Source organism: Abramis brama (assembly GCF_963993115.1).
Source record: "Abramis brama genome assembly, chromosome: 1".
In the NCBI taxonomy this organism is placed as follows: Eukaryota; Metazoa; Chordata; class Actinopteri; order Cypriniformes; family Leuciscidae; genus Abramis; species Abramis brama.
The window spans coordinates 39,213,892-39,237,776 of NC_139963.1; the positions used below are offsets into that span (position 1 = coordinate 39,213,892).

The following is a 23,885-nucleotide window of genomic DNA, read 5'->3' on the forward strand; positions in this document are numbered from 1 at the left end:
CAGACAGTGTGTCCATCAGCACTGTGAATCACAACGGACCAATGATGGAGGGAAACCAGTATGAGCTCCAGTGTGACGTTCTCAATGTGGCTCCTGTTCAGAATCTCACTGTCAACTGGTACAAAGGACAGACTCTGGTGGATCAAACCATCTTCACTGACACCATCAAGACTCCAGTCAGTAAAACATCTAAACTCCTGATCCGTCCAGACAGAGCTGATGATGGAGCTCAGTACTGGTGTGAAGCAAAGCTGGAACTGGGAGAAGAAGGACCTCAACCTCCTCCAACAGCCCCATCAGAACATCTCAGCATTACTGTATATTGTTAGTAAGATCCGTCAGTTTCTATTATTAATCTTTTAAGAACATCTATTGTCCAAATCAAGCAGATTTTAGCACTTACCATGTGACACAGTGTCAAGTTATATATATATATATATAATATATATATATATATATATATATATGCCAGTTGGTGGCGCTATAACTTTGACTCACAATAGTTACATCCATCTGATCGGCCTCTTACCACGAACACACTGCTGAAGTTTAATCAAGATCAGTTAATGTGTGCAGAAGTTATACCACTTCGTGTTTCTCTTTTCTCACCATAAATTCGTTTCCTCGCCACGACCAAACCATTCGAGATATCAAAAATCAGTCCGCAATTTAGCATCCTCAATGTCTTGATTTCATGCGGACCAAGTTTGGAGGCGATTGGATGAATTCTCTAGGAAGAGGACATCAAATTCCACAGCATGCGTTTTTCAAACAACCCATAATAGCTGACTTCCTGTTGGGCTGGCGTAAAACTTGGCCAGGGAAAGTTGTCCGGCCCGATGAGATCTATTTGTGTACCGAGTTTCATATTAATTCATGCAAGCGTGTTTGATATATGGACCAAGTTTTCAGACCCTGTTCAAGGTGGCGCTGTTGAGCCCCCCTGCCACGCCTGTTTCTAAATCTTTTCACATGTCTACTGGCTAATAAGTGTTATGTGTCTGTCATGTTTCATCCAATTTGAAGCATGCTAAGAGTCTCAAAAACATCCGAAAAGAATATTAAAGTTTCATGCGTTGCCACGGCAACAGTATCTAAGATATCAATAATCCTTCCACAGGTCTACATCTGCCGTGTGTTTACATTATACACATAAAATTTGAAGCAAATCGGGTAAAAATAAGAAAGTGACTTCAAAGCATTTTGAAAGTGACAAACTTCCTGCAGCCAGTTGGTGGCGCTATAACTTTGACTCACAATAGTCACATCCATGTGATCGGCCTCTTACAACGAACACACTGCGGAAGTTTCATCAAGATCAGTTAATGTATGCAGAAGTTATAACACGCTTCCTGTGTCCCATTATTAGCCATAAATTCGTTTCCTCGTCACGGCCAAACCGTTCGAGATATCAAAAATCTGTTCGCAAGAATTCATCCTCAATGTCTTGACTTCATTCACACCGAGTTTGGTGGCGATCGGATGAATTCCCTAGGAGGAGTATTTCACATTCCATTGTATGCGTTTTCTAAACAACGTATAATAACCGACTTCCTGTTGGGCTTTTGTAAAACTTAGAGCACGAAAGTTGTTCGGCCCGATGAGATCTATATGTGTACTGAGTTTCATATTATTACATGCAAGCGTGTTTGATATATGGACCAAGATTTCGGACCCCATTCCAGGGGGCGCTGTCGAGCCCCCCTGCCACGCCCGGATACCAGCTTCAGCCCGGCCCTGATGGCCGCGGGTTCTGACCTGTGTGCAAAGTTTCAAGAGTTTTTGAGCATGTTAAGGGCCCTAAAAGTGGCAAAAAGGCAAAAAAAAAAAAAGGCAAAAAAAAAAAAAAAAAAAATCCTTACGAAAACAATAGGGCCTTCGCCCTTTCAGGGCTTAGGCCCTAATTATGTCTAAAAAATACTCTAAGTAGGAAATAGGAAATATGCTGTATAGCTTAGGGCTATACAGGCATCTAGTACCATGGAATCTGCCTTCTATACATTGGATATTAAATACATTTGCTCTATTTTTAACTTAGAGAACTCCGGTCAATTTTAACATTGAGCTAATTTTTTGGTAAATTTGGAGTGCTGTCAGTACAGAGAACAACGACAAAAATCGGTGTTGCCTACACCGTGTTATCCTCTTTTTAAAATTTGCACCCTGTTGACTTCAATGGGGCAAGTTTTAAACCTGCTTTTAGCCTCTTAACATCCTTGATGTGTCATTACAAGTGCCCAGTCATGTGAGTGATTCCTTCAGAGTGAACACGGGTGAATCTGACTGCAGTAGATGTGAAAGATATTAATAAAAATTATGTTAATTCAGCCAGCGCTCATACCTGTATTTTCTTCCTGTTTTAGGTCGAAGTCCACAGTAATCGATTGTCGAGTTCACACGCGTGATCATAGGTAACTAAACCTATGCGCGTGAACTCGACAATCGATTACTGTTTTCTTTAGGTTAATAGAACGTTCCCTATAGGTTAGGGGAACGTTCCCAGAACGTTCCCAAGAACGTTCCCTATTGGTTAGCCAGGAAAGTTTTCTTTACGTTAATAGAACGTTCCCTATAGGTTAGGGGAACGTTCCCAGAAGGTTCTCGGAACGTTCCCGGAAGGTTCTCCTAACGTCTACACATCCTCGTATGCCTGTACACAAATTATAGATCTAAAAACAACATATTCTACATTGTTTATTGTTCAAACACTTAAGAATCCTATGAATATATTATTATTACAATAAATTGAATTAACAGAAACTATCATTAATAAGTAAATCAATCAGTTTGTATTAAATAAATAAATCAGCACAAAATCCATGTTTTTGTTGATTCATTGTTTAATTATCAACCTAAAATAAGTCATTAAAAACAGCATTAGCAAAATGTATTCAGGAACAGTAATTTACATTTAATATTTCAAACATGAAAATATTTCAATAAATAAAACTGCACAAACATTTTAATTAAAACTATCTTTTTGCAAACTGTAGCCTACAACTTACAACAAAATTTAAAAAGTATTAATTTATATACAATATACATGAATGTGCCAATCTTCACTCCTCTCAAAACATTTAAACTCCCAACAACATCTGCAAATTTAACAAGAAAATAAAAAGACAACGCGTTACATGGACACACAATCCCATGCCAAAAATCAAGCCCTGCAATGGCATTAATATTCATCTGGAGCAAATGAAAAGAGTGAGGTGGGATTGTGTGTCACAAGCTGTAGGAGATATGAGAGCACGAGCGCTGCTGGTTTCATGTATTTATTCAGATATTTCAGCATCAATGTGTATAGAAAAATTTATATATTTGAAAACACTACATTGCATTTATTTATATTGCACTATTTATTATTTCAGACTACAAATCAAAAAATGTTTGTAAAAAGTAAAAATAATGTTTTATATAGGGGTAAGGGTAACCATTAAGCCTATGTACCCTTTAAGCCCACTTTCAACTCTGAAGTCAAACAAAAAAACAGAGAAAATAATATTCAAGTCTAGTGAACTCTGACCTGCGAATTCGCTCTACATATAACGTATAAGTCTCATATACATATAAGTCTCACCTCCAATGAAGAATTTGAAAACCTGTAACTGCTGTGTTGTTTATGAGAGAGAAAGAGAAAAAAAGTTTGAAACTGCTATAAATTTTTTTTTATCTCTATGACTTTACACCTACAAATTCCGCTGTCACAGGTGCTCAGTTTTGCTATAATGATACCCTCACAGAACATGGTAATAATCAGCCATCCATGCAAAAGCAAAGGTCGGTGTAGTTTACAAGTACATCTGTCCAGGCCAACATCTGATGCCTTGATGCCTTCCGCTGGGATCCCAGAAAACCTGAAATAAAAAAAAATAGTAGTTCAAAAACTATCATACATACATCTCATCTGGTATCACAAATTATCATTCCAGGTTCACTTTAAGATATGCTCAATATTAGTGCTGCACGATATTGAAAAATGTAGAGCTTATTTAGAGATATTTTTCTAGAGTAGAGTTTAGAGTTTATTTAGAGTAGCGAATGCTACTGCTGACGCGGATGTTGACGTCACTTTATGAGTACAGAACCTATTTGTACTTCTGTACTACTCATTTTCCCTGACATAGAGCAGATCGGCACACAACAAAAACTGCTGTTCGGATGTTCCCTTCTCTGATATTTTAGCATTCGTGACATTTTAATTAAAACAGAAATAAGAATTTTAGGATAATAAGAGAAAATTAACAGTAAACTCAGAGATCACCTACCGCTGCAGATGTGTACGGAAGTGAAAAGCGGAAATGCTTGGACCTCTTTCCGGTTCGACCGCTGGGCGCTCCGCATAACCCCTATTGGGGGGATTTTGTAGAGGAGTGAACCTGCATAGAAAATTACAATAGATAACAAGCATAGATAAATACAATAGAAGAAAAATACAGTTGAAATAAGCAGTGCATTATGTTTTTCAGTTAAAGGACAAGTTCGGTATTTTACACTTAAAGCCCTGTTTACAGATCGTTTCTGATGAAATAGAACGGTTAAGATTACATTTTGGACAATAGAATAGAATAGAATAGAAAGACTTTAATAATCCCCAAGGGGAAATTGTGATGTCACAGCAGCAAAATTACAATACATACCAGACATATTACATATAACATACATTGACCTATACTGTATAAAGTAAATGCTGCTGTCCCGAGAATTTTAGGTTTCTTTCGCTTTCCCCCCCACCAGTAGACTGGGTATATAGGTGCACTCAAACACTCCTTCCTAAAACACATTAAACTTTCGTTTACAAAGACATAAAACTCACCGAGTGGTCAGGGGTGTCCACTGATATGCTCACACAAAAATCGCTGCAAAAGATGCTTTCTAACAGGTTTTATCTTAGTTTTTGTCTCCTCCATTGACTTGCATTGGATGTGCTGTGAGGTACGGTATTACTCTGCCGCCAGAAACTGGGCTGGAGTGTCTATTATTCAAGCTGTCAACGGAAGAATGTACGGGTGTAAAGCGTTTGGAAAAATAGGTCCACAGTTTTACAACGAATGGTAAAACACCTGTTGGAAAGCATCTTTTGCAGCGATTTTTGTGTGAGCATATCAGTGGACACCCCTGACCACTCGGTGAGTTTCATGTCTTTGTAAACGAAAGTTTAATGTGTTTTAGGAAGGAGTGTTTGAGTGCACCTATACACCCAGTCTACTGGTGGGAGGGAAAGCGAAAGAAACCTAAAATTCTCGGGACAGCAGCATTTGTCCAAAATTTAATCTTATCCGTTCTATTTAATCAGAAACGATCTGTAAACAGGGCTTTAAGTGTAAAATACTGAACTTGTCCTTTGAATCTAACTTATCAGGTACAGAAATTGATTTATCAAAATGTAACATAAGTCTTCAGTGTAAAAATAAAATAACTATAAAATTAATGTATCTTTGCTAAAGCTACAAGTAATTTTCTCTTTTGATGTTTGATCACCATTGGCGACACAAACAGCTGCTGGTACGTTAGGCTGCTGTCCCTTTAAGACGAATGTGCAGACCTAATATAAATGACACGCATCCGTTTTCTTTCTGTTTAAAACACAAGACTGTTTACGAGGAAACTCGCCAAGATGGGCATTTTGACTTCATTTTGCGTGCACGTGTCCGTTTAAGCTCAAAAAAAAGGGAAAGAGAACTGAATTCGGCTAAACTCACCTTCTTCATCTACTGACTGTGGATGGCATCAAGGTCTTGTCCTGAAGAATACAGGGCCAAACAATAGGGATTATATCTCATCTGGTAACAAGAGCAAAGCCATAACTTTAAGAACTCTAATGATATATTTACCCCCTCATATTGCATTGGGGATATCAATTCAAACATTTTTAAAGGCTAAGGGTATGAGCCACAGCTGCCCAAGATATCTGTGAAAAATAACTGCCTAAAGTTGTCGACCCCCTGAACCACATTCAGCATTTAAAAGTACAAAGAATTTCAGTATTGATCAATAAAAAAAAACATACAAATACATAAATACCTTTGAGTTGGACAGTATGGTGTCAGTCTCATTGGCCAGCATAATTCAAAACAGACCTAAAGAAATAAAATATACTTATCATCAGGATATCATGTTATCATAATAGTTAAATGAATTATTATTATAACTATGACCATTATAATATTGTATTAGTCGCCTATTATTTAGCTGATTATTTAGCCTACAGGCTTCTCAAGGACAATCTCACTGAAAAAACCTGGGGTTAATGATTTTAAAATGTGAGACTTATTTCAAAAGCATAAATCTTACAGACCCCAAACCTTTGAACAGTAGTGCACTGTATGTTTGAGGTGGTTTTGCTTACTAGTCATATGGTCCATAGCCGTGGAGATTTTCTTGGACGGGGGTGCAGCAGGCCATCACAGCATGATGATCTAGGAACATAACATGCTATTTGTCACAGAGCCAACACTATTACATGGGATTGGTTTATTACAAGGAACCAAGATAGAACAGAGGTGAAATGCAGAAAAGATAAATATATACAAATCTTAAAATAATATATTGTGAAATAAATGCATATGGAATTATCATCATGATTAAACAATAACTCACCCCTTGTTGTAGAGTTTTATTTTTTCTCTCGCTATTCTGAAATCACATCTTAGCAATATTGGTAAGTGACGTCACTGATTAAGTTAACAATACAGTGCATTCTTTTAGGTTAGCCTAAATAAATTAGCTTACTTCCCATTGACAAATTACCAGCAAAACTATCAAAAACTGTTATCTACACTAAATATGTGTTTAAAAACGTACTCGGTTACCTAATGTAACCTCGGTTCTCTCTTGAAGAGGGAACAAGTATTGCGTAAGTAGCTTACGCTTCGGGAAAGTTATCTTTCTTCGAGATCTGAAGCCAAAAAATTATCCTTTAATTTTGTATTCATTGTCAACGCAGTGCGGCAGCAGGCAGACCATGGCAAGCTGTATAAGCGTGCTCATTGGTTGCCCGGCGGCAACTGATTAAGCCTACCAGTGAGCCCTGTGTGACGTCACACCCTATCAGGGCGCTTCACGCCCTCCACACCCATCTAACCGTCAAGGTGGGTGTGGCCAGTGTGTATAAAAGCAGGGATCGTAGGCTAAAATTCTGGTTTTCACAGTCTGAAGCGCAAAAGCTCGTGGCGCGACACGGCCGGTTACGCAATACTCGTTCCCTCTTCTAGAGAGAACCGAGGTTACATTAGGTAACCGAGTACGTTCTCTTACGAGAGGTTCTCTCGTATTGCGTAAGTAGCTTACGCTGCGGGAACCCATTGTCAACGCCGTGTGCGCCGAGCATCCAGTGCATGAGTCCCAGGGAGACCGGGGAAAACAGCATGCTGAACAGGTGACCGGTCAAGAAACGGGCCAATCCATGTACAAAGCACTTCACTTCATATGTAAATAGAGCGGCACAGCCGGTCCATATATATCAATGTGAACGATGCGGCCAGTAGCACGGGCCCGCATAGTACATAAGCACATAAAGGGGAAAAATAGAGCGGACACACCGGTCTATATGTGGAGATAATAGCCTCAGCGCAACCGAGTGTAGGACAGGTGGCCAGCAGCGCAGGCCAGCACTGGTACACAGGCGCGTGGTGAGGAACAGAGCGGCATAGCCGGTCTGTGTACAAAAACACTCTTCCCTAGTGCCATACCAGAAATATACCCAAAGGGCACTGCAGGTGTTTGGAGGCGTAAGCTGCTGCGATCACGTCCACTATCCACCTGGACAGGCTCTGTTTCGAGGCGGCGAGACCTTTGGTGCACCCACCGAAAGAAACAAAGAGCTACTCGGAACACCTGAAGGCGGCGGAGCGCATAATGTAAACTCTCAGCGCCCTAACGGGGCATAGGAGGTTATTACTGTCCCCGCTATCGGATGCTGGCAGAGCCGAAAGGGAGATGATTTGCGCCCTAAAGGGGGTACCGATCGCTTTAGGGATATAACCGTGCCTCAGTCTGAGAATGACTTTAGAGTCATTAGGTCCGAACTCGAGACATGCAGGGCTAACGGATAGCGCGTGCAGATCCCCCACGCGTTTTACTGAAGACAGAGCTATCAGAAAAACGGTTTTGAGCGAAAGGTATTTCAAATCCACAGATTCAAGTGGTTCAAAGGGAAAAGCCTTCAGGGCCTCCAGGACCAAGGACAGATCCCAAATAGGAACCGAGGGGGGCCGCGGGGGATTCATCCATCTAGCTCCTCTGAGGAAACGGATAATAAGCTCATTCCTTCCTATTGCACGGCTGCGCGTCGTCTCAGCGAACGCTGCAATAGCCGCCACATACACTTTGAGTGTGGAAGGGGACCTGCCCTTATCCAACAGCTCTTGAAGGAAGGAGAGCACTCGCGGAACCTCACATGTGCGTGGATCGACGCTCTTAGTAGCGCACCATTTAGCGAACACAGACCATTTAGACGCATAGAGCCGTCTCGTAGAGGGAGCTCTAGACTGCGTGATCGTGTTTACGACCCCTTCTGGTAGCTCAACGGGTATCCGTTGATCATCCACGCATGCAGAGACCAGCGCTCTGGATGGGGATGCCAGATCGATCCGCCGGCTTGAGATAGGAGATCCTTTCTCACCGGGATCGGCCATGGGGGTAAGTGCGATAGCCTCACCAGCTCTGGGTACCAGATTTGGTTCTCCCAACGCGGGGCTATGAGAAGCACTGGGTGGTGCGTTTCCCTGATTCTCGCAATGACCTGTGGTAACAGGGAGATCGGGGGAAAAGCGTACAGCGGGAGGCTGGGCCAGGTCCGGGCCAGCGCATCCTCGCTCCTCGAAAAAAATATCTGGACTGTCTGGGGGTGCAGGGACCATTCTCCTGGGGGAATGATGTCCCTGGACAGTCTGTCTGGGCCGACATTCAGGTGGCCCGGCACGTGCGCGGCTCTCAGCGAGCGCAACGAGCGATAAGCCCATACGAGAAGGCGTTCTGTCAGTTTGCACAGGTTCCTGGATCTGACACTGCCCTGTCGGTTCACATAGGACACCACGGACATGTTGTCCGAGCGGACTAGCACATGGTGGTCCCGTATCTATCTCATTCGCCTCATCCCCTGACGCGGCGGCGGCGCGGGCGAGAGCCGGCGGTTGAGCGGCCGGGAGGGGGGGCGGAGAGGGCGAGAGAGAAGCTCGAGGGAGAAGTTCCGGCGAGCTCCTCAGTCACATCAGTCTCCGGTGGTCTCTGCGAGCGGCGCTTCTTCTTGCGCGGTCCGGCAGGGACAGGCGGAGCGACAGCTTGGTCGAAAAGTTCAAGTCGAGCCCGCAGGGTCGACATTGAAAGTTCTTCGCACTCGGGGCAGCCGCCCGTAGAGTGCGGTGGCGGCGTGCTCGCGGCCCAGGCAGAGAGCGCAGATGAGGTGGCGGTCTCCGTTGCTGAGCGGGGCGCAGCACGAGCCGCAGGAAAAACGAGCCATTTTTAGAAAAACGCCTCGTGCTCTTTTAGAATGAGAGAAAGTATGTGTCGCAGTAGGCGAACACACACAGCAGTAAAAGGATATGTCGCCGGATAGCGTAGCAGGCACGGATGGCTGAAGGCGGCGAAGGCGGCCGGCTTCTTCAGGCGCTGTCCTAGGCTTGCTGGTCGCTGGTTTCAACGGCGGCGGCTCTCAAGATCCAGCGATGCGAAGAGCTTCGCTGAAGACAAGAAAATCAGAATTTTAGCCTACGATCCCTGCTTTTATACACACTGGCCACACCCACCTTGACGGTTAGAAGGGTGTGGAGGGCGCGAAGCGCCCTGATAGGGTGTGACGTCACACAGGGCTCACTGGTAGGCTTAAGCAGTTGCCGCCGGGCAACCAATGAGCACGCTTATACAGCTTGCCATGGTCTGCCTGCTGCCGCACTGCGTTGACAATGAATACAAAATTAAAGGATAATTTTTTGGCTTCAGATCTCGAAGAAAGATAACTTTCCCGAAGCGTAAGCTACTTACGCAATACGAGAGAACCTCACTTTCATAAATAAGACCTTAACTTAACGTAACTTAGGCTGTTCTCTTCTGAAAACGGTTAGCTGCTAGCGTAGATGCTAACGGACTTTTTCAAAGACACAAAACCATTTCTTTAAAGTAAATATTCAACAGAAACGTGTCAATTACACGTAAGAAATGTGTCAGGGACGTTTGTGTGTATTATTTGTGAGATTTTGTTGACTAAACTTACCTGAAAGCAGTGAAACCAACAGCGAGAGACGGGAGTTTTGTTGTTTGTCAGTTGTCGATGACGTTTCCATCTGCTCTCGCGCAGGCGGACATATGCTCCAGTGTTTGATCACGCGCATGCGCATTAAAACAATTCAAAGTCACGCAGCATTTAAATAAACATATAGAATTAAAATATATAACATAATTTAAAATATCATTAATAAAAAGTTATTGCGAATAGATCTGAACGTTGTTGGTTATCTTATAACCTTAGGGAACCGTACTGACGACGTTGTCAGTTGGTAATCTGCCTGTTAATAGTAAGTGATATTAAAATAATAACCTGCAGAGAACGTTCTGGGAAGGTTATCTTTAGGTTATAAAATAAAACCTAAAAATAACCTGCAGGAAACATTCTGGGAAGGTTCTCTTTAGGTTATAAAAATTAAACCTAAAAATAACCTGCAGGGAACGTTCTGGGAAGGTTCTCTTTAGGTTATAAAAATTAAACCTAACCTGCAGGAAACGTTCTGGGAAGGTTCTCTTTAGGTTATAAATATTAAACCTAACCTGCAGGAAACGTTCTGGGAAGGTTCTCTTTAGGTTATAAAAATTAAACCTAAAAATAACCTGCAGGAAACGTTCTGGGAAGGTTCTCTTTAGGTTATAAAAATTAAACCTAACCTGCAGGAAACGTTCTGGGAAGGTTCTCTTTAGGTTATTAAATAACAACCTGCAGGGAACCTTCCCAGAACGTTCTCTTTAGGTTATAAAAATAAAACCTAAAAATAACCTGCAGGAAACGTTCTAGGAAGGTTCTCTTTAGGTTCTAAAAATTAAACCTAAAAATAACCTGCAGGGAACCTTCCCAGAACGTTCTCTTTAGGTTATAAAAATAAAACCTAAAAATAACCTGCAGGAAACGTTCTGGGAAGGTTCTCTTTAGGTTATAAAAATTAAACCTAAAAATAACCTGCAGGGAACGTTCTGGGAAGGTTCTCTTTAGGTTATTAAATAACAACCTGCAGGGAACGTTCCCAGAACGTTCTATTTAGGTTATAAAAATTAAACCTAAAAATAACCTACAGAGAACGTTCCTAGAACGTTCTTATTTGGTTCCCAAAAAAATAACCAAATGGGAACCATATGGGAACGTTAGGGGAACGTTCTGTGTTTGCTGGGAAACTGCATCCATCTTCCCCTGACGTCTGGATCTTTCAGCAGCGTATATTATTCAAACATGTTGTTTGTCCACAGCCAGGAACAGCACATCTGCGTGACATCGCAATCTTCTTGTAAACACTCACTCGTTGCACGTCGACTGAACACATGTGAAGCGCGTGACGGGGTGCGATGATGAAATGAGGCGTAGTTATTTTGCGCTTGAAGCGTAGTTGTCTACGCTGGAGGTGGTCATATGCAAACGACTGCTACGTCACTTCGTACCGTGACGTCACTTCATACCATGGATCCAGAACGAGCTGTATTTAGAGCTTGATTAAATAAATGATTTGTTTATAATGGGGAGGACGTCTTAAGCTATGAAACTTGCAGGACGTTTTAATGGTACAAAGACCTCTTATATACCAAAAGATCAAGGCAAATTTGGTTTCTCATGTCATGACCCCTTTAAAGAAACCAGGCCATTAGCAGTGCATGTGATTGGCCAATCAACTGGGTCAATTTTACACTTATGAACAGGTGACTCAGGGTGGCTAATCCTCATAATTCATTTTAAAAATAGATGGTGGGAGAGTTCTTATAAATGTACTTATAAATGCAAGTAGAACAAACTTACAGTTGATGTCAGTCAGATGTTTCTGGGTTTTGTCTGTTCTGTCCTGCAATTACCACAGGTGGGCGCTGTGTGCAATAAAACAGAAGCTTTTTTTCTAGACCAAGGACCCCTTGGAAAATGTTTTTCAGAGAAACTTTACATTTTTTTACATTTTTTTTATGATGTTAAATTTCTGTGAGAGCATCAAATTATTACCCAAAATAACTCCAACATCCAACGTCAGTCTCATCTATGTATTTTCTGGTTGTCTGGTTAGGGTAATACTATCATTGCAAGGATTCAGGTTATTTCTAGATTTCATTTTGTTTCTGAGTATGTTTTGCAGTCATCCATTAATACGTAATGTTCGTGAGGTCAACCCAGTGAAATTTCCTCTCAAAATAGTTTATGGGTGGGGTTAGTTATTTTTTTTGTTTCACTATTGCGTTGCTCGAGCTACAGCTATTCAGTCACAGACTTGCACTCTGAGTTACAGTGATAAAGTTGGGTCTTATTTACAGTATTTTCTGATCAATTGTTTTTCAATATGCTACAACATTTCTTTGGACTTTTTTATTGGCAGTTTTACAGCTGTTGAGTTTCACAGGTTTGTATGTTGACTTATTTCTGTCTTTTATTCTTCCGATGCGTCTGGAATGAGATTAAATATGTTTTAAAGTTTAGCTTTTACTTTATTGTAGGCTAAATTAACAGAGTTGGGAGTGGTAAATTCATTTCTGTTCAGTTGACATGTTTGAGTTTGGACTAACCCTGGCAAATATTGCCTCGCTACTGTATTAGTAAAGCTTTTTTTTTCATATGACAATAGATGGGCTTTTACAGAAACCTATTACATTGTTCACTAGCTATTAAGATGTCATGGTCCCAACTCTATAAAATACAAAACTCTAGAGGCCTATCATGGACCAGTGTTCAGTTTGCAGGTCTTAATGACTCTTAGACAGTTATTTCTGTGTCTGCTTGTAATCCAATACTTTAGTGATGCTATTCTGTGCTGAATCTTCACCAGTTTTAAATCACATCCTTCTCAATGTGTTTAACAGGTTCTCATGCTGATGATGAATGTCCTCTTCAGCTCAACCCACAGAGAGTTGTTGTGAGGTACAGCGGTTCTGTCTCAGTCGACTGCAGCACTTCTGTCCAGCATAAAGGAATGGGATGGGAAGCCAGTGAGGGAGTAGTGCCCTTGACCAGAGACAGTCTGATCACATGGAGAGTGCCAGAACTGAGAGAATGGGGCATAGAGCCATCCTGCATAATAAACTATGATAAGAGACAGTGTGCAGTGAATCTCACAGTGACTATTTACAGTGAGTTTCTCTGTTATTGATATTTTTATCTTTTCTTTCTCAGAAATATCTACTGTACATTCATGACTGCAGATATCAGTGTGTAAATCTTCCTCCACAGAGACTCCAGACAGTGTGTCCATCAGCACTGTGAATCACAACGGACCGAAGATGGAGGGAAACCAGTATGAGCTCCAGTGTGACGTTCTCAATGTGGCTCCTGTTCAGAGTCTCACTGTCAACTGGTACAAAGGACAGACTCTGGTGGATCAAACCATCTTCACTGACACCATCAAGACTCCAGTCAATAAAACATCTAAACTCCTGATCCGTCCAGACAGAGCTGATGATGGAGCTCAGTACTGGTGTGAAGCAGAGCTGGAACTGGGAGAAGAAGGACCTCGACCTCCTCCAACAGCCCAATCAGAAAAACTCAATGTTGAAGTTTACTGTAGGTTTATTTATTTCTACGCTTGCAAATTTGATTAAATTTAATTCAGTTTATACTTTCTGAAGGGTCTTCTAGCATGAAGGATGTGCAACTGTCATATTTCATCATATGCAGAGTTTTGTTTATTAACTGAGATCATTTGATAAATATTGCATATTATGATTTCAATTAACATAAATATGTTTCAGTTGTGAAAAAATGTTCCTCTGTCCTCCTCAGATAAACCAAAACACTCCAGTTCAACAGAGACCATCAGTAAAACCAAAGAGGTGACACTAAACTGTACAGTGAAGGCAATCCCGGCTCCTACGTACTCATGGGAACATCTGAAAGAGACGATCCGCTCCTCAGAGCTTCTGTCCTCCACGCTCAGCTCAGGAAACTACACGTGCATCGCCACAAACTCTCAGGGAAGTGACAGCAAAGTGTTCATCATCACATCTACAGGTGGGTTATAAATGAAAAGAAAATTGAACTGCATATCCTTTTTGCTTATATTTGAATAGGATTTTATAAATGTTCATTAAGACATTTTGCATTGAATTTCTTTTTATGTATTTAGCTCAGTCATTTTGCTCTCATTTGAAATGAGGAAGGAATCTGAGGGCACATTTGTGAAATATCTGATGACTTACTTGAGTCCTTTGTGCTGATATAAGACAAAAACTCTTTCTGGATGTCGGGTCGGTGTTTCTTCAGCAGCTCCAGCACTGCTCTTCTCTCTTCTGTAACTGTAGACAGGGATTGAGCTTTGAAAACATTGTGTGTGTGTTTCTGTTTGTACCGTCATTCACACGGCTCTTCTTTCACAGGCAATCGTCCCACATTCTGGACTGTTCTTATCTTCTCCCAGCTTCTGGTTGCATCGATAATTGTCACATAAGAGAGAAATAGCTGCAGAATTGTTTTTGTTTTTGTTTTTTTTCTCCAAAATGGGACTAAAAATGCTGTTGACTTGTGAATGTATGTATTTAATGACTTGATGCATGATCAGGAAAACTGCTATTACACATCCATTTTATTCATGAATAAAATCCCTGCCTTTAAATGTTAGCATGAAATTAAACATCTGTCACTGAAAAGTAAATTTTCTTAAATGTTTACTTGGATTTTTTTTAGATTTATTTTTTGAAATTATTGGACAAAATAAGTTACCACTTTGAAATCTCACCAAATAAAAAATATGGTAAATATTATTGCCTTAACATAACCCCTTGTTAATATATCATTTGTTTTCATTTTTGATACCATTTATCTGTCAAAATACATGTGACACATAACATTTAATAACTTTTTTTAAAGTAATATTAAGATTTTAGGTTTAAATGTATGTATATCATAGGTTCTTTAACTGTTCACTGTGAAGTTTAGAACTGTTTTCCTGCCAGTCTGTCATTTGTATTAAAAACAATATGTTACTTTTATATGTGTTGATGTCTAGTGTAAAATCTGGATCTGGAAATCTGGAAAAGGAAAAAAACAACTGAGAACCACTGATGTACATGACATCAAGTAAATGATAAAATGTAATGTTTTTGACATTATTGTTTCTAACAGCAGTATTCGAGTATATTTGATTGTTTGTCATCTTGTAATGCCTCAATTAAAGGTATTGAGTATTAATCATTCATTGCTCAGTTCATCTTTTAAATTTCTTCTGTACTCTGTGAATGTGATGTAACGAATTAGCTTTATTTCATTTGATGAAATATTAATAATCAATAATAACTGGTTATAATTGATTATGAATATTTGGATCAGTTCATATAATTAACTTAATGTAGTTAAATTAATATTAAAATCAACCCACCTGTTCACACTCGGCGTTAATTGTTTATTAATTCTAAGAAATATTCATTTCCGGGTAAGGGAAATGTATTTCTTAGTGTACAGTACTAAGAGCCTGTAGTCAGAATCTAAATCGTAAAGTAAACTTTGTTGCAAGCAGAGAATCAGAACCAAATACGTATTGTGCACAAGTTTTATTAACTAAATCACAGACATAACTAATCTAAACACACATACATACAAGAATAGGTAAAATTATGAGTGAGAGAATGGAAATGGAAGCAGGAAATGGAACTATGGAAAAGATCCATTTAACTATGAAAAGAACCATCAGCTTATAATTTTCAGAGCACCTCATTAAATTGATACTTGCATGGTCTGTGCAGTGGACACAATTCTTGAAGTTGTTGAAAATTGAAGTTGTTGGTTCCGTGAGTGTCAAATGTTAAACTTGCGATCGTTTTCTTTCTTGGATGAAGAAGATATGATGAACTTGAGTGGTTTGTTTGACTCTGTTCTGGTTGAAGGTTTTCTCTCTCTCCATGAGCACATGGCTGACCACATGCAGATTGTGACCTGCCGGCCCTGGGCTAGAAAGGCCACGCAGGCAACCAATGAGTGAGGAAGTCGAAGATGTTTGCCCATTCAGTGATGGTAAAGTTGCAGTTTTCTTCTGAGTTGGTTTGAAGAAAATACAGTCTGACTCTGTTGGGAGAGTGAAGGCATAGCAGGCTGTGGTCACGGCCTGCCATTTGCTTGACCAATGAGAAGGGTGGAATTTCCAAGCAGGAAAATTCCTCTGTGGTTGATTTATGAATCTTTGTTTTAAGCGTGCTAAATTGCATGTGCAGCTGGATTGGTTTCTGATGAAGAAACTAAGAAAGATTCTTGTAATACTAATATGTTGCGCAGCTATCGGCATATCATGTACACAATCATTTCGATCTTCAAAGTACCAATTTATATAGACCAGACATGGTATAGGTGAGGTTACATTGACCGTTGGTTCTATCATAAAATACACAGTATCAAAAAAAAAAAATAGAATTAAAAACACTACACAAGACAGTAAATCATTGACACAATTTTCTGGGATGCATGTTCATTTATAGATCAGATTAATGCAGCAAAGTGTTTTAAAGTCTGTTTCTGTCTTCCCCATTGTCTCTGTCTTGACCAGTGAGCACATTTTTAACAGCCAGAAAACCAACTTATCTGATCGTGGTCATGGTAATTAAGACCTTCTTGCCCTTGTTGGGGGGATGGGACCACAGATCCCAGAGTGAGTTTTAAATATTATTTGTTAAACTATAGCAAATACTTGCGTCTGATTTGTCTCAGTCGTTACAGTGAGCTGAGCACAAGTTCAGTAGTGCCACTTCCTATAAGCAGAATACAAAGATTGTGAAAGCCATTTCAGCTCTGCACAAGATATTTTGTTGTTTTGTTTGATATTATTTTTATATCACAAGAAAACTGCTTTGAAAAACTGAATTAGCAGCAATTACAGCTTGGGCAGGGTCGCAGTTTCACACATATGTAGTTTTCACACAAAGTCAGTGAGAATACACACAAGGAAGAACATGTTAACCACAGCAAGCCATCTAGCCAGATAGTGATGCGCCACGAGTCTGTTTACCTCTTTGTGACAGTGGATGGCTGTGATGCCTTACGTGTTTTTTCTTTTTTCTTTAAAAAAAACCCCTACATTTTAAGGTGTTTTTCATTGAAAGTTCTGTCACTTGAGTCTGGTTTAGTTTTGTGACAGAGCCCAGAAACTCATGTATCGTCTTGTCTTTGCGGGAGCTTGCAGATTTGAGTGTGCTCGAGCCATGCGTTCTCTTGTCCATGTGCTTTGTTTCATGTGGGGAGCATGGTGTTCGGATCCTGTCTAGTTTGGTTTTGGTTCTGTGTCGGGGTTTGTACATTCATGCTCCATGTTTGAGAGCACGACTTGAGTGTTCATTCACTCTTGTCTTGCGCGTTTTTGTAGAGTGCCTGGTTTATGTTTTCATTTGCCGGGCATTCTTGTGTTGTCGTGTTCTATGTAGCATGTGGTTCATGTTTTCATGTTATGATTTGTGTGAACATGCGGCTTGTGAGTCCTCTCATTAGCTACGTGTTCGTGTCATGTTTGGTGTGAGCACATGGCTTGTCATGTTTGTGCCAGCTCGATGTTGTTTTTAGCCCCCAATGGCTCCTTCCAGGCAGCTAACCCTAACCTCAACCTTAAACCTACCCATCCCCTCGCTGCCTGGAAGGCGCCGTTGGGGGCTAAAAACACCAAACACCGTTTGGGCCAGGTGCTCTCTTGTATATTGTCTTAAAGTCCCCCAGTAATCAGTCATATTATCCCTTAAAACTCACTTTTGATCACCAAAATGTTATATTTAAACATTTTTTCCTTGAAAAAAATTAGTCATGCCTTAAAATAGCTTGAATGTAACTCTACACCCTTGCCTCATTTAGTATATGGGTTCAATGAATATTCAAATTAACCCCGCCTCCACTCACTCACACCAGCTCAAAGACCCACTCGTTGACATGAATTACCATCTGGTGGCCTATGGAGTTATTCTTGGGCCAATAATAATGCACGTAGCTTTTCAAGAAACTAATGAAAATTATCTCTGAAACTGAAAAAGAATAAATCAAGGCAAATTTCTTGACTTCGTTTTTAATACACTGCATGTTTTGCTAACTATTTCTTATATTTCAATCGCTGATCTGAACTTACAAATGCGCTTCCAGAGTTTTCATTTCCGCTTCTGAAGTTTTCGTTTACTCTCCCTGAGTTTTCGTTCGCCGTTCTGACACATTTCTCTCGTGGGGGCGGGGCTAGTGGCAGTGTGTTCTCATTGGTTACTGAGTTTTTGATTGACAGCTTCGTGACCTGGAAGTGAAGACGTCAGTGGTGTGTTTATGTGTGGATGTGAGCGTCTGTAATCGCAACTTTCTATTTCATTTTAGTGATATTAAGTTTATATCTGTATTTATTTGCTGCTACACTATATTGTTGAGATGATTTCTTAGGAAGGAATAGTACAGACGAATGATATTTATCATTAGTCATCGTCGTTATATCAGGAGGATACTGGATAACGTTAGCCTACTCGTGGTAAGTCTGATTTTCTTTTTTTTTTCATTTTTTTTTTCATTAATACTATACTAATACTATTTATAATACAGTACTGGCTTTTTTCAGGTGGAGAGGCATTTTAGAGCTCAATGAGAGCCCATAACATTATACAGCTCTGTTGTCTTGATTTAACTGTTAGCCCAATCATTAGCAGCTATATGACTGTTTATCTACATTCGGTTACAGTCTTCGATTAGATCATATTTGCTTTGATTTAGAGCCCGACCGATAAAGGATTTTTAAGGCCGATACCGATACAAATATTTGGTGATTTAAAAATCCGATATTCCGATATATCGGCCGATATATATATATATTTTAAATCCAGAAACGTGTAACAAAATATGAACAGATTTTCCCTAACATTAGTTATTCGTAGTTATTTAAGAGTCCTCAGCCTTACTAAAATAATATAATGCAGTTTAAAAAAATTTTTTTTTTTTAAATTAACTTTATTGTCACAACAGAACAGAATATATTAAAGTTCTGATAAATATAATGTATATTAAAAATACAAACTTAAGATATGAAACAAAGTCCTTTGAACAAAAAAAAAATCAACTATTATTATTAATATTGATAGTAATAATTAAAAAAAAAAATCAATGATGATGATATTATTATTATCATCATCATCATTTGTATTATTATTAAACAAGACAAAGGTCACTCCTAATTCTATCCATCTATTCCATCAAGCTACAAAAAAACATTTTCAATCATCATTTGCTGCCTGCCTTCTAAAATCTACTACTTAGTGATGCACCACATGGTTACCGAGTCGATCGTTCCCTGGGATGTGTTTTCATTAATTTAAGCCCACCGGCAACTATAGTTGCCGCAATGCATAGTTGTTAATTTCCTTTTGTAAGTATTTTTCTAGATGTTGTCCATGTTTTATTTCTCAATGACATGCAAGCAAACAACCAAATAAAGGATTTCAAGAAAAAAAAAAAAGGTATTCACTTCCTCCCTGTCACATGAGGCTGTCAACTTCCTACCCCTATTTCCAGGAAGCAGGGCGAAGGCAAACCCTCCAAAAGAAAGGTCATTTTCATGTTACTAATAAGTATTTTTTGTTTACATATATATATCTACATAATCATGAAGGTCTCTAGAATCATCCAAACAAAACAAATCTTACAAGAGATCTATAGTTTTTTGTATACTTAGTCAAAAGTCCAAGCGGCAACTATAGTTGCCGGTGGGCAAATGCCTTGTAAGTACATATATCATGGGAAAATGGGGTATACAGTGTTAATAGGTTAATAAATCAAGGTTATTGTAGAAAATAAATAAGTAGTAAATACTAACTTTCATTCATGAGGATAACATGGATAATTAGACAAGGTTTAGTGTAAGCTTTTTTCCCAAATTTTGGAAAATGCAGTTTTAAAAGTAAAAAAAATCCCTTTAACCAGTAGATGGCTGCAGTATGGAAGCTTGTTTCCGCCACAAAATAAAAAAAATTAAATGATAATTGCGACTTTTTAATCTCACAATTGCGAGTTTACATCTCGCAATTCTGACTTTATTTCTCAGAATTGCGATGTACAAAGTCAGAATTGCGTGAAATAAAGTCGCAATTGCGTGTTATGAAGTCAGAATTGCGAGTTATAAGTCAGAATTGCGTGAAATAAAGTCATAATTGCGTGTTATAAAGTCAGAATTGCGAGATATAAAGTTTATATGACTTTATAACACGCAATTGCGAGTTTATATCTCGCAATTCTGACATATTTTCTCAGAATTGTGAGATATAAAGTCCAATTCTAAGGGGGGAAAAAAGACACTTTTTTTTTTTTTTTTTTACCTCAGAATAGTTTAAACACGCAATTGTGACTTTATATCATGCAATTCTGACTTTATATCTCCCAATTGCGTATTATAAAGTCAGAATTGCGTGATATAAAGTCGCAGATGTGAGAAAAAAAGTCAGAATTCTGACTTTATATCTCGCAATTCTGACTTTATAACACGCAATTGCGACTTTATTTCACGCCATTCTGACTTTATATCTCGAAATTCTGAGAAATAAAGTCAGAATTGCGAGATGTAAACTCGCAATTGTGAGATAAAAAGTCGCAATTATCTCTTAAAATGTTTTATTCTGTGGCGGAAACAAGCTTCCATACTGCAGAGCTCTTTAACGTACTAAAAGTTTCAAACTAAAAGACTTCTTTTCACAAGTTTTTCCAGGTAGATTCATATCTACATATAATGAAATCACAATTATAATAATAAAAGTTACTTTTTGTCAAAGTTTAGCAGTTTTTGTACTGAAAAAAATTGTTTTTTAGTTTTTCAATAATGTTCCATTATGATTAGAATCAAACCTGATCAGGATGTTACAAAGTGAAAAGTTGGAGTTTTTAGAGTTTATCATTTATTTCAAACATCTGTTTTTCATATAATTCTACAAATTTAAAGTGTGCCAATTCATTTCTGTCTATGTGTGTTCTGTGTTGTTTCTGATTTTGAGGATGAATTTTGTCCATTGATGAAATTCATTTGATTCTAATCATAATATAACAGGATTTTTTTTTTTCAGTACAAAAAGTGCCTAAACTTTGACAAAAAGTAACTTTTATTATTATAATTGTGATTTCATAATATGTAGATATGAATACAACTGGAAAAACTTGTGAAAAGATGTCTTTCAGCAAATAGTTCTGCAGCCATCTACTGGTTAAAGTGATAATTTGTTACTTTTAAAACGGCATTTTCCAAAAGATGGGCAAAAATCTTACACTAAACCATGTCAAATTATCCATGTTATTCCCATGAATGAAAGTTAGAAATGTGGGTCAAAAAGACCTTGAATAGCGCACAATGGTTAAGGCAAATGGATTTGTTGTTTGTTGTGTTTTCATATTCAAGAGATTATAAGCTAGATGCAGTTTTTTGGGTTTACATCAAATGTTCTTCGACTTTTATACATAATAAATGTGTTTATGAATAAAGATTGATCTGTTGAAAGCAGTTATTTTGAGATAAATGCCAAATGTTCTCCTCCTATTCATATTTTACATTGAGGGGGTGCATACAACATATTTGCCCACCGGCAACTATAGTTGCCCCACATTCAAATATGATTTTCAAGAAAGAAAAAAAAAACCTGGGGAAAATAAATGCAGAACATGTTCACATAGGACACTATTAACACGATTATATGCATGAAACCATTCAGAAAAATTTGGGCACAAATGGGTTAAAATCGAATGTAAAGAGTTTTATCTCTAAAAACAGATTAACGTTATCTTATAACACTAGTATATGGGGCACAGAGTAAGTAAAAGTAAATCGCTAGTTAATACCACTAACAAGGCTCAAAATAGCCTCACACTAACACGGTAGCATAATGAGGGTCCCTACATGCAAACCGAAGCATTGAGAACTTTGTAAGTGTACAGACAGTTTAATAAGAAGATACTTTATAAAGACATTACGCGTTTACAGGCATCATCTTGGAAAACAGTCTCAACTAGTCGAGTCACGAACGCCGTGCTACATTAGATTTCACAAACGTAATTCCTATCGACCAGCTCACTTAGCACGCCGTTCGTGACTCGATTAGTCGAGACTGTTTTCCAAGATGGCTCCTGCATGTAAACGCGTAATGTACTGTCTTTATAAAGTATCTTCTTATTAAACTGTCTGTACACTTACAAAGTTCTCAGTGCTTCGGTTTGCATGTAGGGACCCTCATTATGCTACCGTGTTAGTGTGAGGCTATTTTGAGCCTTGTTAGTGGTATTAACTAGCGATTTACTTTTACTCTGTGCCCCATATACTAGTGTTATAAGATCATCTGTTTTTAGAGATAGCTAAAACTCTTTACATTCGATTTTCATGAAAACGCATCCCAGGGAACGATCGACTCGGTAATAATGTGTTAATTACCCCTACAGTAACGCACACTTGGATTTCACACACGTGTAAAAGAAAAGCTAACTTTTATGCACAGGCTAGCTGCTATGTTTAATACTTTTTCTCTATGTCTAAATGTTCACTCCTCGCGTGCCTAACTTACGTTTTACAATGCAGGGACTGGAACTACAGATATGCTAGTTATAAATACAGTAATCATTACTTTATTTAGGCAGAATAAGTTTGTTGTGATTTCCAAGCTCATTGATGTTAGCAGTCTTCCTTGTAGAGTGCGCTCTGGTGGACAAACTATGCAGCGCCAACACTCATAACATGGTTGCAGGGTGTTTCGTCCGCTTTTATTTTATTTTTTAAATATTCATTTATCGGCCGTTATAAATGCCGATACCAATAGTTTGGAAAATGCCTAATATCGGCCCGCCGATATATCGGTCGGGCTCTACTTCGATTAGATCATATTTCCCCCCAGCCACCCCAAACAACATTGGGCTAGAGTACTGTAGCCTACAGTATCTGTACTGTATCAGTCAATGACCGATGCCATAGGACCAGAGCGCTGTCAATCACTGCCTGATTCAACTTTGGCAATGTAAAGCCTTTTTTACCATGCCAATAAAGCTATTTAAACCTGAATTTCTCAATTGCTGATTAATTTGCGATGCAGAGTTTTTGAAAGAGGAGAGACACGACTTGACCACAGAACACGTCTCTGTTCATAACATGTAAAGACTCAATTATTTTGAAGTATCGCCCTGGTCGCAATATTTATTCTGATTACTTTTGTGTGATGAAGATGACTGATAAAGCTATTATATGTATCTAGTATGAGTAACAAAATGCTTTTTCTGTGTCCATATTTGACTAATAATAATGAAAAAAAGTGCACTTCAGATGAACATTTCTGAGAAAAATGTTTAATCTTTATATAATAATAATACATTATTTAATATTAATAGTCTTTAATAATAAATATATGTCAAAATTCAAAAATTAATACATGCAAGTAATTATGACTGAAAACATCCAGCAACTAGGGAATGCACAGCCATGGATATATGTTTAAATATAGGGCTATACAGCCATCTACTGGTTACACAACAGTATTACAGATGATAAATGCTGCATGACTCCGAGGTAAATATTTAGTGCTGTAAAATCCCTTAAATATATATATAATAAATATTTTAAGTCTGCAACGTGTTACTGTATGTGGGAGTTTAAAGCAGTTTGTATTGTTAGATTATAATACATTTCCTCCCTCATTTTCCAGGAAGTGGAGCAACTTTTCCATAAACAAAATTGTGATGCTGACACAGAGTGATGCTGATGGAGTGATAG

General features: G+C 38.8%; 2 protein-coding genes across 2 annotated transcripts in view; both read left to right on the plus strand.

Annotated features, from left to right (window-relative positions):
• Positions 1-23,885, plus strand: part of LOC311081236 (hemicentin-1-like) — a 123,792-nt gene continuing 99,907 nt past the window's right edge. The window contains exon 1 of the mRNA XM_084111671.1: positions 1-324. Coding sequence (XP_083967797.1) covers positions 42-324 — 283 coding nt within the window. The 5' untranslated portion in view covers positions 1-41. The remainder of the gene's footprint in view (positions 325-23,885) is intronic.
• Positions 12,183-15,357, plus strand: LOC311082942 (muscle, skeletal receptor tyrosine-protein kinase-like). Its single transcript, XM_084114131.1, has 5 exons — positions 12,183-12,575; positions 13,033-13,299; positions 13,400-13,729; positions 13,949-14,176; positions 14,542-15,357. The coding sequence occupies exons 2-5, from the start codon at positions 13,143-13,145 to the stop codon at positions 14,610-14,612; spliced, it is 786 nt and encodes a 261-aa protein (XP_083970257.1). The 5' UTR covers positions 12,183-12,575; positions 13,033-13,142; the 3' UTR covers positions 14,613-15,357.